This window comes from Neolamprologus multifasciatus, chromosome 7, assembly GCF_963576455.1.
Source record: "Neolamprologus multifasciatus chromosome 7, fNeoMul1.2, whole genome shotgun sequence".
In the NCBI taxonomy this organism is placed as follows: domain Eukaryota; kingdom Metazoa; phylum Chordata; class Actinopteri; order Cichliformes; family Cichlidae; genus Neolamprologus; species Neolamprologus multifasciatus.
This window is the reverse complement of record NC_140445.1, coordinates 3,368,129-3,387,357: the sequence shown is the minus strand read 5'-3', so window position 1 is coordinate 3,387,357 and position 19,229 is coordinate 3,368,129. Positions and strand designations below refer to the sequence as shown.

The 19,229-nt window shown below is 40.4% G+C and overlaps 1 protein-coding gene across 6 annotated transcripts in view; it reads right to left on the bottom strand.

The window, feature by feature from the left end:
* lsp1a (lymphocyte specific protein 1 a) overlaps nucleotides 1-19,229 on the bottom strand; it is a 57,104-nt gene that overhangs the window by 26,532 nt on the left and 11,343 nt on the right. For all 6 annotated transcript variants that reach the window (XM_085168750.1, XM_085168749.1, XM_085168753.1 and 3 more), the window contains one exon: nucleotides 2,757-2,903. In XM_085168750.1, coding sequence (XP_085024876.1) covers nucleotides 2,757-2,903 — 147 coding nt within the window. The remainder of the gene's footprint in view (nucleotides 1-2,756; nucleotides 2,904-19,229) is intronic.

Sequence of the window (19,229 nt, the reverse complement as noted above, 5' to 3'; positions counted from 1 at the left end):
AGCGAGCTAACGTCCTGTTAACTTCTAACTCCGTTAAATTTAATAACTTCTGTTTTCATGGATGCATGGATGTAAAACTTAATTGTTACACCCGATAAAGCAGCAACGTTGATGATTTAATTAAAGATGACAGAATTTAGACCGTTTTTAACTCTGTGTTCGTTTGACTTTGGGACCTGAAGCTGACGGAGTTTAGGACCCAGATTACTCAGTGAAGCTCCTCACTACGGCAGCCGTAATGCTCTGACAATCCATCAAGCAGTGTGGCTTACCAAAGTTGTACTAAAACACTTTTTAACAGATTTCTGCACCCAGAAATCGGTTCGAGGTCAGTAAGCACAACCAGAATTTATACATAATGCACACTCTCGAGTTTTGAGAAAATTAAAGGATTTTAAGTGTGCCTTATAGTGTGGAAAATACGTTATACAGAAGAAAAGAATATATCGTGATATATATCATTACCGCACATGCTTCAAATTATATCGCGATATGAATTTTAGGCCATATCGCCCAGCCCTACTCTGGTCATTAGCTATTAGCTATGTGGCTACACCCCTACTTTAAGCCTCAGCAGTATACAAAAGAATCAGAAAAGAAAGCATACTGATATTAAGGAGGGAAATCATGTGCAGAGCAGGCAGTAAACAGGGCTAATCCTTCTGTAACTTTGGACTCTTTAACATGGGAGTCTATGGGGACTGACTTACTCTTAGAGTCTAAAGTGGACGTTAGAGGAACTGCAGCTTCCACAGTGGCTTCATTTTTCTGCCCTGAAGGTCGGTGCCTTGTATCAGCGCACTAAAACATATAGCTAATGTACATCAGTCTGAAAACGTATCTGCAGACTTAGAATTTTCACATCTTTTTGAATAAAAAGGATATATTTGAGTTGTTTCTGATCATTTTTCTTCAGTGGAAACCAATGGGCTTGATGCTTAGAGCCACAGAGAGAGGCTGGTGGAATCAGAAACGGAGTCACTGTAGATCCAGTAAATGATAAAAAGCAGCATCTGCTTCAACCAACATTCACAAGCTCAAAATCTGTCAGCGCTTCTGAGCTCACTGATCTTGCGGTGAAAGAAGATTTTAAACCAGCATTACATCACCTGCATCTCACAGAACACCTTTCAATTACAAACCACAGCAGTGGAGCTACCTCATATTGAGTCACCGCAGCCTGAATCCAGCTGAGCCTGTGACGTGATGAAGGAAAAGGTGTTGAAGATGCAAGCTATAATTAAGAGCCTGAAATTAAAAGTCAGCTGAGAGACCACGAGCTCCGACATGGAGGCTTTGTAGTAAACATTCTTTGGCGGTTGTGTAATGAGAAGGCAGCTGCGTGTTGGTCTTCATGTCAATACGACAGGATGGAAGAGGTTGTTTGTGGCATTTCCCAGTGGAAACATTTGTTTTATGTAACCAGACGTCCGTGAACCCCTGTAAAGCAGCCAGGCAGGCCGGGGGGAGCGTAACCGCTGCAGAAACAGGCTGAACTTTGCGGTTCATGACTGGGAAACGTGATGACAAAATCTTTTAACTGCATCATCAGGAAATTAAAGATAAACAAAACATGCAGACACAGTCAGCAGCTTGTTCAGGAAGTCATTGGACATGAGATGAGTGAATGAATAATGTTTGCACTTAGTAGCTTCCTGGGTTCTCATGACTGCATGGAGAAGGAATTCCACCATATTTAGATTCCTCCTACTTCCATGATTTAGAGGGAGAACATAGCCAGACGAAGCAAATTCAGGCCTTAAAATGGAATTAGATATCTAGATATCCACTGAAATCTACGGACTCAAGCTTCAGACTTTTATTTTGTATTTGTTAAAATTAAATCCTGATACCAGGGTTCATCTACGAGATGACTATGGCTAGAACGCCAGTGGTTCCGTAACTTTGAATAAAACCTAACGGAGCTTAGTGCAGGGCAGGTCGCAGATGTAATTATACTGTTTCTTGAGCAGGTCTTGAATAATTGTTGAAGCCCAGCACTATATGGGGAAAAGATCACCAACTCATCTGCATAATATTCAGTCAGTCATGTTGTTGCAATGCTGAAAGCTCAGTTTGCAGCTCCGTGATGAAGGCCCATGTGTGTCTTTAACATAACACAGTGAGAAAGTGCTTTAAACATCCATTTTTCTCTGAGGGCCAGCAGGAGGTGACTGCTGAGTGGCTAAACAAACTGCAAAAAAGTTCTATGGGGAACAATGTCCCTTCAGTTTATTAAGCGTTTCCTGTGCAGTCTTAAATCATGAATTTTAAGTCTTACCAGCGACAACATGATGTAAATTTTGAACATTACGTCACCCATTAGAGTCAAATAGGAAAAAATAAAGCAGGGTGTGATTTCGTGCGGGCCTTCGCAAGTATTGAAAGAGTGTGTCTCAGTATCACAGTCAGATCTATCTCATTGCGTCTGGTTTCAGTGATGACAACATTCAGCTAGAAGCTTCAGAACGAGACTTCACTAAATAGAAAAAAAAGATACAGATAGACATTACTCATGCTTCTTTAAGAGCCAGAGCTGCTTATAAGCAAGAAGTCACGTGTTTCAAACTGTTTAAAGAAAGAAAAAATAAGCAATTGAGGCAAATATTCCAAAACAGCAACTAAAACCCACCAGCATGTTCCAGATGTCCTACTCGGAAAAAGGCTGCTTTTCGTACAAACACCATAACCAGAGATCACATTCTTTATATTTTAAAAGGAAGCTGAAGGGCCTCTGCAATATTTTCTGTACTCACGTGTTCTCCTCTGGCGGCATCTCGCCGTCCAGCGATGACTCTCCGGGCGCCGAGCCGCTGTTCCTCCGGCATAAAGACTCTCGAGCTCTCCGACGACGCTCCCTCTCCACCTCCTCGGCATCCTCGATGCTCCTCTGGGCCGTCAGCCTGGAAAGAAAGGAGGACTCCATTTCACTAAGAGTGCAGGCAGGTTTGAACACGTTCCATTGCCAACCATGTCATGATCTTTGGGACTTTATCATATTTCCTATTATTTTATTCATCCCTAAACAGCATATTTACAGAACAACATGAGCGGGGAGCAAAGACCGAAACAAAAAAACGAGTCTGGCTTTTCCCCCTAACATACAGTCTGAAATGTTTACACCAGTTTTGTACTTCAGTAATCAAAAATACTGCCTGTATTTTTCAGTCTTATTAATGTGTCAGATCAAAAGACGTGAATTTTTCCAGCAGTAATTACTGCAGTAACTTTATTTTGGGGGAATAATTAGTACTTTTCCATGTGGTATTGCTCCACATGGCGTACTTCTTTCAACAGAGGAGGTTGGGAAACGTCACAACCTTCATCATGTATCACACATGACCCAGATTCCTGACTCACAGTCGTCTCTCTTCCTGAACAGCGAGCCTCTGAGGCCAGAACATCATCTGCCGGGCCTCGGATGAGAAACACCGTCGTCTGTTTGCGCGTCAGATAAACACAGTCGTGCTACGCTTCATGTCGACATGAGATCACAGTATTTATTACAAACACAGTTGATCTTTATTTATCAGAAGACAGACGCGAGCACTCTTTGCAACAACGCTTTGATTTACACCAATGTCGGGAGATTTAAAGACAGCACCTCGCCTCACACAGGAAACGGCAACTTAAGAAAAAAAAAGTGCAACGTTTTCTTTGTTTACTTGGTGGTCAACAATGAAAAAAAAAACTAGATATGTTGGTTTCAATTAAAAGAAGCAATTTGCAAATCAGCTTGCAGAGAAAAATGAGCTCACTGGTCATACAGGATAACGAATAACAAAATGAAGCAAAGTAAACAAATTAACACCTAAAGAAAAGTTAATATAAAGTGAGTGAAATGATTTGGGAAAAAAAAAAAAAAAAAAAAAAAGGGATGCACCGATACTGGTATCGGGTATCGGGGCCGATACTGTAAAATGTGTGTGTACTCATACTCGTAAAAGTTAACCGATACCAACTTATTTCATTAGTCAGAGGGTGGCTTGTCATTCCTGTTGTAGTTTTTTAGATTGGCCACTAGGGGGACATCCCGCGCTAAACAGGCACAGGGTTAGGCGAGTGAGACTGGCTGCTCCAGATAAAAAAAGAGAAACTGGAGGCTGCTGTAGCTAGGCTAAACAAAATGTCAGCAGTGTGGAACAGCCAACTTTAACTCAGGTTTTGGAAAAGCGATGAAAAATGTCAAGAGAAAATCCACGGGCAGTTTAAATAACAGAGGCTCTGACTCATTTTATCGCTCTGGATGACCAGCCAATGCCGGTCGTGGAAAATCAGGGAGATAATGGTGGCAAAACTTTCTGAAGAGGTAAAGACGAGCAGTGTGTGCGCGATGTCAGTCGTTGGTTTAACGGCACAGTGGACTGATGATCCACGGGCAGATGAGGAGTTTGTTCGTCAATGCCGAATACTTTCGTTATTTTGTTAGTTTGTTTACAATATGGACACTCTGCAACAATTGAAAAGTTTATTTTATTCTCAAACCTAATTTGTATTTATTTTATTCCAAACAGAAGTGTTTATTTATTATTCTGAAAGCTCGAGACAGTGCCAATAGTTCAGTGATATTTTGTTAAATTACAATGTGGAGACTCTGCAATAATTTAACAGAAGTGCTTATTTTTCACTTGAAATCTTTTTGTGGTCATTTTTATTAAGATATTATTTTTTATCGGCAGAGAATAAAATAAAACCTGTCTTCCAATTCATTGCATTTGTGTGTGTGTGTGTGTGTGTGTGTGTGTGTGTGTGTGTGGGGTAGACGTATCAGTTTTTGTACTCTGTATCGGCAAGTACTCAGATCCAAGTATCGATATCGTATCGGTTTGAAAAAATTGGTATGGTTGCATCCCTACCATAGAGGTTGAAACACGAGCAGAACGGTGGTTACCTGTGACTTCTGCCCTCGCTACCTCTCCAGGCTCATACCTGCAGTGTCTGATTAACCATCGTTTAACTATCTGCCTGATTAGTCATTGTTTTTGGCAACAAGCATGTCCATTTTCTCAGCGGCACTTTGTGTTGTTAATGAATGGATCATATATTACATTTCATTGCTTTGACATCAGATTTGATAGAACTGTAGATTTTTCTAATTTAGACTGAAGGGCTTAAATAAAGTGTCTTTTTACTCTTGTCCAAGTTTCTAGATAAATAGCTGAAAGCATTTTTTTTAATTTTTTTGAATTATAAAGTATATTGGTGAGAGTCTTGTGTTTATCCAGCTTCTTTCCCAGAAGAGGCATCTGGAGGACTAACAGTTGCGTGAGCTCAGGTGTCGAGTTACTAAGCTCACATTTGGCTTCTGTGTCACTAATAGATTGCTAACGGCTCCAAGGCTCCATCTGCTCCTCCGCCCTCATCTTTTCTTCAAAACAATGGATTGATGCAGGAGAACCGGCTGCATGATCTCTGATATTTACAGATAAGACTTATTTTTGGCACAGTTTGGTCTAAGCTGCGTTGTCACCTCCTTTGACTCGTCCTTCTTCCTGAGATCTCAGAGATTTCGTCTATATCAACAAAGTCTTTGTTTCCAGCTGTAGTTTACTGGGAATAAAAGTCTGTTCAGAATGAAGATCAGCTTTGGGTTCGGTGTTTTCTTTATGTTAATCTCCTGCCAACTGAGAAGCTTCAACACTTCAGATTTCCTCTACTCTGGCTTTAAGTCTTTGCAACTGAAGTGTGCAAAGTTGGTCATTTAATTTCTGTAGGTATTGAAGTAGGAGGATGTTGGTGCAAGCCTCGGGACTTAAATTAAATGTGGAACAGAGCTCACTGGGATGGGTGCAAACTGCAAACTGCAAAGAAACAACAAAATCTGCAGATCTCCTCACCCTCAACGAGGTCACTTGAATAATGTGTTTCCCACTCTCTAAAAAGCATGGTTGGAAACTGGCTGGTTGACCTTTTCACAGATCATTTCCTCAAGGGTGGGTGGACACCAAAAGCATTTAGTACAAGTCCTTCAGATGAATGATCGTGTCTCTGACGTGGCATGTGGTCACACTGATGGCTCAGCTCATAGCTTTGAAGTGTTTTATACTCCACATTGATGTATTAATATACTAAGATGTATACTAATATACGTCTGTCATCCTGACATCGAATAAACCGTCCTGACACAATGACCATTGAAAGCAAACGCTGCTTCCCCTCGCTTTCTCCATTTCAACACAGACTATTCGTTTCTGGGCCACCTCAGCAAAACCCCTGCTGACCCACATCCATCTATGCTCGGGCCTCTCCACCCCTTTCCATTCTTTCATTTCCTTTTGCTACTCCCTGCCTACAGGAAGGATGAAAAACTGAGGGAGGAAGACATATCAGAGCTGATAAGAGCAGAGTTCATCAGCACGCTGGTTCAGGAGATATGAATCAGCACACACATCTTAGGTACTTTTCAAAGATTCGATGTTTCCTGTGCAATAAAGGGCCAAGTATCCCAGATTGGGATTAGGTTGGGTTTGGATTAAGAATGGGAATGTCATCTTTTGTGCCAGGGACAGAGAAATGGTGGCCTTAAAAAGAGGAGGAGCTAAAACAGCTCATTTTAGATGGAGGACAAACTGACTGGCTGGACCGAGGCCCAGTACAATATGGGCAAGGATTATTTTGAACTGTGAATCACACAAAATGACTTTTGAATTATTATTTTTTATAAAAAAAGTGGCTGTAGTCATTATTATGGGAGGAAAGGAGGTTGGGGTGGATGGATGGGTCATGAAAATCATCAAGACGGCAGAATTAAACTTAATAATATGACTTTCCAACTCCAACAGGTGGAATGTTTCCGAGGAAAATTTGGAAACTGTCAGCGCAATACCTGCGCGTAATATCTTGTGGCAAGTATAAACCAAAATGACCTACAAATGCCAAAGAACTATTCAATAATCCTATGTGAGCCCTAAAGTGGAGCACAGTTGGCACATAAAACCTGGCTCTGCTTGATTTGCTGCTGTCAGCAGTTTGGGTGTTGAAAACTGCCGAGCTTTGACCCAGCAGACTGTTTGAGTGAAACTCACCACGCCGTCCTCTCATTACGTTTCCTTTCTGCAGTCTGCACTGTGGGATTCTGTCATACCTGGCAGCTGCTCAGGCTGATTCGGGCTAAATGATTAATCTCCATCAGAGTGTTTCTAAAATACCGGGATTACAGTTTGCTTTACTTCCTCCTTCTCGTGATTTGTGTCATCAAAATCAAATCATTTGCAATGTTTAATCATTGCTGCAGAGCAGAGATGTCGGCGCCTAAACCTGGCTCACAGCTTGGAGTTGCTCTGCACTCTGTCAGGGTAGTTTTGCTTCTCCAGACAATTAAAACAAGCACAGCGCACTTGTTCTACCTCAGCAGGAATCAAACAGGTTTTTCTCCAGTCTTGTGTTGCTCTTCTGTAAACTGACACCACAGGCATGACCGAGCACGCCGCTTCCCTGAACCCGTCCTCAGATAACGGCCGACAGAGCGCCCTCCAGCCCTTGAGGTCAGTGTGATCGACAGATTACACAAATAAACAAGAGGGAACATGGTTACAGTAAACAGAGCAGCAGATGTGCTTCATGAAGGTTTTTATCAAAACGTTTATTTCTTCGCTCTTGTGGTGTGTGGCGTGCAATGATATTGGCATTTCCACTTTTTCCTTCCATAATAAATATCTGTGCATCCATTCTTCAGTTTTCTTAACCGCTTATCCAACCTAGGGTAGCGGGGAGGCTGGAGCCATCCCAGCTTTCACCTTATGTGGTCATTCGATATTTTTGGAAGAAAAATGAAAAAGAAAAGCGACGATGGGCAGATCAGCCATCGGAAAAAAGGTCACAAGGTCAGACAGAGGCAAGACCAAGCAGACAGCTGTTAGAGCTGCAAGAAATCTAAATGCATTAGTTACAGCCAGATTTATTTTTTGTATTTCTGCTGTAAAGTTTGGCCTTTTAACAGGTAGTCTGTGAAAACTGACTCACTTTTGGAGAAAACCTCAAGTGGCCATTAGAGGAACTGCAGCTGTGTACACTTCACTTTCATTTGGATGAAACCAATCCAATGCAACTCTAACGGAAACTTAAAATCGTCGCATCCCAAAACTGTACTGCTTCTTTAAGAATAAACTGCTTTCTTGTGTTTTGGAGACACAGCCGGTTGCTAGCGGATCTAATAAAAGAAAAAGAAACCCTAAGCTTTGTAATCACCAGCATTTGTAGCAACCAGCAGAAAGAACCAGAAACACGACACACAAAGCCACAAACCAGATAAAAGCTTTGCCACCTGCCAACAGAGTCACTAAACCGCACACCGCCATGCTCTCCCTGTCTGCACTTGTCCAGGCTTTAACTTTATTGTCCGACCATGTTTCACGGGAACAAGAACAAAGGAGGGATTCATCTCAGGAGAAGTGAGGTTAATGTATTAAATCCTCCGCTGCTCTTTTGCAAGCACACACTTTGTCATCGCAGGGCTGACTGGCTTCAGTGACATAATAACACGGTTCGCTCTCAGGCTGAAAGAGTGCCAGGCTTCGTGGGACAGGCGCGGATGATGGGAAGACGTTTGCAAGATGAGGTCATGGCTGTGTTGAAACAAGTCAGGACAGCGGATCAATTACAACAGAAAAGATTTCCATTTTCCTATTTGAAAAAAAAAAAAAAGTTATGGGAGTCACCAGACGAGCTGTGAAGAAGCAGCCGAGCATCACAGAACCACAGGGTCAAAGTGTTATTCATCTTCACAGAATTTATGAAGAAATATCCCCCATCTGTCCAAACACAGGTTATTTATATTTGAGGCCCCAGATATTTAAATACAGTGGAACCCCGACTTACGAAAGCCCCATTTAACGAAAAATTCAAGTTACGAAGGTATTTAACTGCAATATTTCTGCCCGTGTTACGGCAAAATGCCCGCGTAAAGAAATCCGCTGGCTCTGATTGGCTGAGCCCAGAATGTCTACAATGCCCACAATGCCTTCCGAATCATGTGACAACCCCCTTGGCTTTCGTACTTGCGCTTCGCTGTTCCACTTGAACGACGTATTGTTGTTGCAGTTAGCAATTAGCCTATAGCCTATCGTTCACTCAAAAGGCGCGATGGGTGCTTCGATTAATTCGTTCCCTCGGGAACAAATTAATTTCGTAAGTCGGGGTTCCACTGTGTGATGATTTAACCCCTGAAATTATTGCCAAGTCTGCATTTATAGCTCAACCCTTATACCGGTTCTTAAAAATGTTTCAGTACATTTATAAAAAACAAACAAACAAACAGTGTTGTCCAAAATAATGATTGTATGTCACACAGAAAACCTCTCAGCACAGATTCTGCAGCTTAATAGGGGTGGGGGAAAAAATCGATACTGTGTAGCATCGTGATATTTTGTTTGCTAATAATGTATGGATACAGGGACAGCAGAAATCGATATTTTGTTACAAAAAAGGTTTTTGTGCTCTGACTTCAGAGCATGTCGATCCTTTTTCTGAGCAAGAATCCTGACATTCCTTCACTGTCCAAATGTGTTTAACTTTTTTTTGGCAGCAATAAACATGACAGTTTACTTATTTTAATTTGCGTTCAGTTAAGTTGGACTAGACTGTAATACAAACCGTTCAGTTTGTCAACAATAAAACTGAAATGAGAGAAAGACTGAGTGTGAGACTTTGTTATTAGATAAAATGAATATTGATAAAGTTTACCTTTATGTACAGAATCTGAATATCGCAAAATATTTTTAAAAAATTGCAATCATATCATATCGTGCGTTAAGTATTGTGATAATATCGTATCGTGCGTTGTATGGTGATTCCCACCTCTACAGCTTAACCTGACCTTCAAATATTTGTTTCATCAGGGAAGTCCTAACGAGGTTAGCAAACTCCAGGACATCAGCATTACATACTCTGTGCATGCATACAGACAAGATGACACTAATAGATACACTAATAATAAAAAATATATATATATATGATATGCATGAAATTGTATCAATCAAGCAAATCGTTATTTCAAACATAAGTATCAAATATATTAGAAAAGTGGTGATAAAAGAGTTTAGAATTTATCTTTACAATAAATACGTATCAGTGTTCTTTTCCCTTTGTTTCTATGCAAGAGACAGGGCGCTAATGCTACGGTGTCACAGTCACTTAGCCAATGTGCTCGTGTCAGAACAAATTCTTTGGTTGGGCAATCAACGGTTTCATAGGAAAGAAAACAGATGATTTTAGAGATGATGTATTCATTCAGAGGTCTGAGAAATGGACTACTAGTGAAAAACAAGCCCAAGTTTGCGCAACTGTGGACTAAAACCAAATATAACAGTGACATCTGGCTTAACTAACGTTTGCATCTACGTGACGTTTTCTCTAAGTCGACTCCAAATTCACTGACATCATGTTAAACATTTCTGTTTTATTAAAACTGATTGCTTAAAATTCATATTTTCAACACATTTAACATCAACACTGGAACACTCCGTTTATACTACGGATTGTACCTGTAATGTGATTACTGCAGGAATTGCTTGGTGTTGATTTTTAACTTTGCTTTGTGCCTTCAAAGAAAGATATTCTGTTTACTCATTAGGGAAGAGTTGTGAGTGGAACCGTACCCACAGGTGTTTATTGTTAACTGGTTATTATGTGACATTTCAGGTCATTTTAAAGAGAAACAAGGAAATAAGGTAACAAAGTACTTTCTTTGGTGTACTGCATTACTTATTAATGTACTGATTAATGCGTAACACTTTTTGATTAACGACCCCAACACTGAAACTGATAGCGGTCCCAGCACAGAGCCTTGGGGCACAACAGTAATCCAGTTTCAGCTGTGTAGCTGCCGTCATAGGCAACTCTCGCATTTAAGTTCATTTTATTAGATATGTAAGGTTGAAACAATTAGTAGTTGAAATATTAAGAAATAATAAATAAATAAATAGTAATTCACGTTTTGTTCATTAGATTTATATGTTTAAATGTGTTATTTGTGCTAATTGTGCAATTAGATAGGAACCTTTTCTATAGTTCCGTCTGTTGTTGCTAAGAGGGTATTTTTTGGCTGTCGCACTCAGCAAGCTAATTGAGAGACGAGCTACGAGGTTTGCACGTCTACAGTAAGATAAATAAAAGAGTGCCTTTTTTGGACCTCCCCACGACTTAAGGATTAAAGTTTTATTCCCTTTGAGTGAGGCCAATGAGGCCAATGTTTTCTTTTGTTTATTATCGTTGTATGTAAATACGCTAGTGTTGCGTGATATTCGAGTGCAATTACCGTGTGAGGTGTAATGTGTATTTTATTGATCGTTTTGTTGGAATGTTTTGTTATATATATAATGCTTAAGGGCTTTATTAAGAATATTCATTTAAGTTTGTATTTCTTTTTAGTTCTGACGGCATTGTATCGGCCGTGGTTGGACATCATTACATGTTAAAGCATGTCGAAGAATCCTCCTGTCCGAAATAAATGTCAGTTAAAACGCAAAGAAGAAGTTGAGCTTGATGGACAATTTTAAACAATATTGTGACTTTAACGAAACAAGTGTTTAATTAAAGCCTCAACAATATTACAGCCGGCCATCTGCTTTACAATCCACCACTTTACATTCCGAGTGCAAGAACTCCAACAAGAATTAATTTTTTATTTTCTCCAAACAATAAAATTGATGTGATGATCCAAACTTTTTCCTGCATCAGGAGGTGAGAAGCCAACATATTGGCAAATGTCATAATAAGTCTTCAGCGACTAGGAACTGAATTATATACATTAAAGGGCTCTCAGAGATGAACAACAGTTACCAGTTTGCCCTAAAACTTTTATGCATTCACATTCAACTTTGGATAAACTGGTGATCTCTGGTGATCCTCTTATTTTTTCATCCAGCAACATCATTAAATTCTTAATTTTACCATTAAATCGGTGCTTAAATCAGGACCTAAATCCTGCAAACCATAAGCCACAGCTGCACTAAATTTATAGCATGCAAACACAGTAATCATCGCCCCAGTTCAACATCAGAATGTTACCTTGATGTTTTGCTTAGATCACTGCTATGGCCAACTACAGGGGCCATAGCATGCCAGTAGACTCTGTAGTGTGTTATTTGTATTAATTCCCTTCCAAAACCTTGCATCATTACCTGGTACCCATAAAACGGGTTGTACTGAATTTATTTCTAGAACTGTGTCCAGGGAAAGAGAGGAAACCAAGGAAATAAACTTTATGCTTCTTTGTGCATTTAAATGGAGGATTCCAGCATCTGAAGCACATGTGCCTCTTGTTCCTCACCCTGACAACGGCTCAAACATTTTTGACAAGGAAAATGTGCCTAAATATTTCCGTTCCAGCCTGGGGCTCTTGAATCAATAAACCTATGACACTCACTGTCCCTGGAGGAGAATATTAAACAGGCTCGAGCTGCCAGATCTCTTTCGAACTAGAAACAGAGCCGCCATGTCCTGATTCAAGTGATTCAAATGTCCTCAGCTCTATTCTGGTATCTTTTCATTCAGAAAAGGTTCAGTCAAAGACACCAAATGATTATTTCAAATATGAAGAAATCTACAGACAGACCGGCAGCTTCAAAAGCACTTCTGAATACCTGAGATTCTGCACAGTGTTTTGTAAGGTAAGTGCTTTCTCTCTTCTTTGTTTCAGGCATTTTAAATAGTTTCTTAGTTAGTGATGACCAGTGTTGGTCAAGTTACTTGAAAAAAGTAATCAGTAACTAATTACTGATTACTTCCTCAAAAAAGTAATCCCGTTACTTTACTGATGTTTACTTATTTTCAAAAGTAATTAATTACTTAGTTACTTAGTTACTTTTTAAAAACACGATTTACAACCTGAACAGGTGATAAAGTGATAGATCTTTCAGCCCAATTCTACTTTTTCTGCATAATCATCATACAAAATGTAATCAAATGGAAAAGTCTCTTTTTAAAACTTGTTTTATTAGTTTTAATCTTTTAACTTTATGCATCAAGCAAAAATTTAATTATCTGCAACATTCTCTGACTGGAAGAAATTAGTTTAATATTTAAACCTATTTTCTGCACATTCCAGCACATAAAATAAAATATTGTTTGTGTGTTTACACTCAGTCTTTCAAATAGATGCAAGTAAAACACAGCAGAAAATAAATAAAGTCAAAGACTAGCGGTCCTGTTGCTCTATTTTCACCTGTAAAGCAGGAGTGGGGTAGGCGGAGGTTTACCCTGGTGCAGGTGTGCAGCGGTCAGTGGAAGAATCCGCGAGTTTCTCTGTGAGTTTCCCATTACGTCGTAGCTACTCGGTGCTTGTTTAGGGTTGTTTTTGTTGTAAAAAGAAGTTTTCTTCCCACGCACAACGGACACTAATGTTTTTGTCACTTTTTATGGAATCAAACTCAAAGTAAGGTCAGTACTTCCACGCTTTAAACGCTGCACGCTCATACTCTCTCTGCACTCGATATATGATCCATTGTTGATCTGCACACAGCTGTTGTCACGAACGTCGCACTCGCTTACGTCACTGTCATGAGACATTCTCGCAAAAAATCACGGTTTTAGTAACGCAGTAACGCAGCGTTCCTACGGGAAAGTAACGGTAATCTAATTACCGTTTTTGCAATAGTAATCCCTTACTTTACTCGGTACTTGAAAAAAGTAATCAGATTACAGTAACGCGTTACTTGTAACGTTACTTGTAACGCGTTACTGCCCATCTCTGGTGATGACAGAATAAATGCCAACTGAAAATAAAGCAAAAAGATAATTAGATATATTTCTGCATTGCAGTAAAAAAGTGGAACAAATCATCCTGCAGTCAGACACAAATAGTCTCGATTAGAACTCCAGCAACATCCCCAGAGACAGTAATCACCATGTTATGGCTGGATCTCTGGGTGTCCAAACCCCCCCATGCAGAGCACAAACAGACCACTTATGTCCGAAGTCTGGGAATCCTGCAGGTTTGTTTGCACACAGGCTTTAACGGAGAGGGCGAGTGAGAAAGCTCCTGCCAGTAAAATGTAACCCAAAAAAGTAACTTCAAGCAAAATTTTGTCATTACAGACCTCAAACTATTCTATAAATGTGGATCAATGGAAAATGAAAAGAACACAGGGACGCAGCAAAAGAGGAAAACAGAATCTTGTGTGATCGCTCCATGAGAATCCAAACAAATCCGGAACCCAGCAAGACCATCTATCCCTAAACAAACAAACAAACTGTGTATCCGATTGCATCCAAACCTTTATTTTACATTAAAGAGGCAGACAACAAAAAAGCAAAGGCGGAGAGGTGAGTGACCTGAGAACAGAGAAGCTGGGAAAGCTGTTGCCATGTGAAAATGTCAGGGTGGACTTTTAACAAAGTTCAAATTACTTGAGTGATTCATGTCTCAAAATCACAAGATTTATCCGGAGAAGTTAAAAGGTTATTCTCTGTTTCTACCTTAAATGGAAATTTTCCATGGAATTTAACACGAAATTTAACACATGTGATGTTTTTACTGCATACATGTGTGACCGAGAACTTATTTTACTGCCCATGGCTCCACGTGTAAAAGTTCACCATCCACTGGCATGTAGCACCAAATCACAACAACAGTTACTTCAAAGGGCTTTATACTGTGAGGTTAAGACCTTACAATAATACATGACAATAATATAAATAATACACGTCATCCGGGGAAGAAGGATTTCTTATCTAGTGTTGAATGCTTTGCTATGTTTTAATGTTGAGTATATTTTAGTGTTGCATTGTATTTATTGGATCTCCGATCTTATATGGAGACTCCGCCCCCTGCTTTCCCTAATTAGACACACCTGGAGGGTACAGGGGACAGCAATCAATCAGGCCTCCCTTGTTGGCAGCGGCCAATAAGAGGGCCTGGCAGGTCGCAGAGGAGAAGAGAGAGCCATGGAGTAGGTGGCGGCAGGCGCAGCCACAGGAGGTGTCTGTGCGAAAGGACGCAGCCGAAGGTAGCGTGAGCCACAGAGCGGTAACTGGCGGCAGGGCACGGCTGCAGTTGCAGGAGAAGGGGAGAGGGCCTTTGGTCCATGGATGGCAGACTTCGTCCAGGTGGCAGCAAGATGCCAGGTAAAACCCTTCAGGCCCGGAGCAGCGGCGGGCGGAGTTTGGAGTCCCGTTGTAAAAATGTATAAAGACACCTCTGGTACATTGGATGATCTGATATCGTCGTGTTGGTGTTGTTCCCAGATCATCATGAAAATGTTGTTCCAGGTTCAACATTGCAAGTGACCAATCACATTATTGTGACGTTATTCTTTTGCGCACCAACCCATTCGTGCATTTATGAAATTCCAATGTTGCAAGGACAATATCAATTCTGCTTAGCGTTTATTAAAGGGTCAGGGTTAGGGTCAGGGTTAGGGTCCGTTGATCGGCGGACAAAGGCGGTTTCTCGCAGCTTAAGTACAGTTTTTTGTTTTACGCCGGTTTTTCCCGAAGTCGCAAAAGTATGACATCACAACATTCTGATTGGTCACTTGCAATGTTGATCCTGGAACAACCTTTAGTATGATGATCTGGGAACAACACCAACACGAGGATATCAGATCGTGCCTGGTACATTAGGATGGCTGACTGCTTGCGAACTGCGGAATCGACCTTTTCTTTTAATTATTCTTGCCCCTGATCAGGATACATTTTTATGCTGTAAATAAAATATATATTTTATTATTTTAACCAGATTTTACATGTCTTTCTGTTTCCTTCTAACTTACACCCTTGACACACATACTCTGATAACTCAACTTTTAGACCAACAGAGTATCTAAACTTCAAGTCTGTAATAATCTAAAAACGGTACTTTCCACTTTTTTTTCTTTTCCAACTAAATTTAGATGTAAAAGGAAGTTTCGGGGTGTTTTAAGGCTGTGACTGGATTAACCCACACAACTCTCTGCTACTTCCAGGTATAGTTCTCGTCAAAAGACGGCATTGATATATTGAACATCCAAGGGAACTAAAACCTAGGTGATGCTACAAATGGCTCCTAACAAATTTAAATCCACAATAATGGGTGCAGTTTATAAGCTGAAAAAACAGATGTTGTGTATGTGTGAGGGACGATAGCAGGAACGTTTTTGGTTCCTGGGTTTTTAGGCTATCATTTGATGTTTACTGAAGGGAGAGAGATAAAAACCTGTCGTCTGTTCTCAGAGATACGACCCCTGGAAACAGGAAGCCCCGCTGTGTTTACGTTCCCTCCATCCCTTTAATGAGGACAACCTGCAGAGGGAGGGAGAGTTCAGGGCCCCCATCACTCAGCAGCTTACGCCACTCCAACTCCCCCCAAACATTCTTCGCTCTATCTCCCTGCACCATAAACACTCAGGAAACCCTCCCATGTGTGGGGGATTCGAAGGTCAGAGGTCGCAGCGCTCGGGCTGTTTTGAGGCAGGTATGCCTCCTGGGTGACATCACTGCTGCGGGCTGAGCCAGGCCCCACCAAGCTGGCAGGAGGAGGGCGGCGTTTGTCTCCCACGCAGAGCTGATTAAAAACAGATCAACTGCCTGCCTCGACCCGATGCAATGATTCGAGCTCACACTGACGACATATTCTGTGTTTGTTCCTGTTGAGATCTATCGTGAAATAATATTTGTATCTAGTAAACACTGTCAGTGTGTCAGATACACCAATCCTGCTCAGGTGGAGGAGAAAAGCTCAAATATTTCAGAGGTTTGCTCGCGTGGCATCGACAATGTTTTCCCCTCACGCCGATCGGTTGTCCTTTAAGCTAAGTTACGTGCTTACACGGGTATTTTTAAGATTAAACCTTTTCTTTGAGTTCTTCTGATCACACACATCCAGTGTTATGCCACTGAAAAGGGACATTATGGAGAAGTCTCTGCAGAGCTTGCATTTCTGATTGGTCTGGGTGATGTCACTGCTTTTGATTGAGTTTCAGTTATGTTTCTATGCATACAAAGACTTTTTTTTTTGTTTTAAACTTAAACATTTTAAGCTTATCTTTATATAACAAACATGGAAAAACACTATAAAGATATTCCTTGTTATGAGATAGCTCATGCCCAAGTAATCCTGAGTTGGACAGAAGGTTAAGAAAATGGATGGAGGGAGGCCTGGTTGCTTCATTCTTGGCAATTTAACATCAGTTTCCAAATTGTGCATGCCAGATATTTGAATAAACCGTCCCAGAAGTTTCATGTTTTTAGATTCTTCTGTGTAAGAGAATTTTAAGAGGGCACAAAAGTAAAATGTTTGCATAAACAAACGCTCCACCCCTGTGCTGACTGAAGGTGCACACACAGGCTGTACAAAAGATGTTGCTATCAGATTTTAAAAGGGAATAACTTTGATTTATCTTTAATGAGCAGAGGGGGCGACTCTTCTGATTGTACTGAAGTTCATGAATAAACTGTCGTCAATAAATACTTCCAATTTAAGTTATTTGATAATAAATTTGTTATGAAATTTGCGATCACAGTCAAAAAGATTATCACGAGTAAGCTCATTGGCCAATGACCGGTGAGTCAGCCAATCAGTGTGGAGTGCGTTCATTTTCTCAGTCGCGCACTTTGCTCGTCACATCCATCCCATTTTTAATGTGACCAAGATGCTCAAGTTAAAAACGACTCCACAAAACAACGGCTGATGTCATGTTCTGCATCCATCTTTTATATACAGTCTGTGAGTGTTACCCATCTACAAAACAAAAGATTGATTCAGATTGTTGCCAACGAATGTTAAGTTGATCTAAGCTAATCGGTTAATGTTTTCCATGAATAAATCGACTCACTTTAAGTCACTCGAATGTTAATAAATTCCTAAAACATACATGGGAATCTCTGAAATGATTATAGATCAAATAATAGGAGAACACATTTGTATCTGGAGGAAGACACTGGTGTAAAAACTCAAATTTACTTTCCCGTAGGAACGCTGCGTTACTGCGTTACTAAAACCGTGATTTTTTTGCGAGAATGTCTCATGACAGTGACGTAAGCGAGTGCGACGTTCGTGACAACAGCTGTGTGCAGATCAACAATGGATCATATATCGAGTGCAGAGAGAGTATGAGCGTGCAGCGTTTAAAGCGTGGAAGTACTGACCTTACTTTGAGTTTGATTCCATAAAAAGTGACAAAAACATTAGTGTCCGTTGTGCGTGGGAAGAAAACTTCTTTTTACAGCAAAAAACCCCTAAACTTCCAAACAAGCACCGAGTAGCTACGACGTAATGGGAAACTCACAGAGAAACTCGCGGATTCTTCCACTGACCGCTGCACACCTGCACCAGGGTAAACCTCCGCCTACCCTACTCCTGCTTTACAGGTGAAAATAGAGCAACAGGACCGCTAGTCTTTGACTTTATTTATTTTCTGCTGTGTTTTACTTGCATCTATTTGAAAGACTGAGTGTAAACACAAAAAATATTTATTTTATGTGCTGGAATGTGCAGAAAATAGGTTTAAATATTAAACAAATTTCTTCAAGTCAGAGAATGTTGCAGATAATTAAATTTTTGCTTGATGCATAAAGTTAAAAGATTAAAACTAATAAAACAAGTTTTAAAAAGAGACTTTTCCATTTGATTACATTTTGTATGATGATTATGTAGAAAAAGTAGAATTGGGCTGAAAGATCTATCACTTTATCACCTGTTCAGGTTGTAAATCGTGTTTTTAAAAAGTAACTAAGTAACTAAGTAATTAATTACTTTTGAGAATAAGTAAAGTAACGGGATTACTTTTTGGGGGAAGTAATCAGTAATTAGTTACTGATTACTTTTTTCAAGTAACTTGACCAACACTGATCACCGCACCTTCAGTTTTGAGCTGTGCAGTCTTTCTGGTATTACGTCATTGCTTCTGTCAGCTCCCCAGACTGAGGACATCTGCTAAGTGGACTGAATCACAGTGACACACTGCCTCCTCCAGCTGTTATCTGTGCATAAACAAAGCCTGAATACCGTTCTCACTGTGACTCAGAGGTTTACTCTGAGCCGCCTCATTACGACACCTCTAGAGTCGCCGAGACACCACGAACGCTCGTAAGTGAATTACTCCGTAATGTCAGGACAGTCTATGACAAATACACGCATCAGTTCTCTGGAGAAACTTTGAGTCGATGGAAAGTCTCCAAATAGAGAGATGAGTTCAGACATTTGTCAAGCATATGATGCATTTCCTTACACAACTTCAACAAACACAACTGGGACTTTTACAACACAGAAACACCAACTCAAACTCCAGCGTTCACAGGTGGAGTTCAAACAC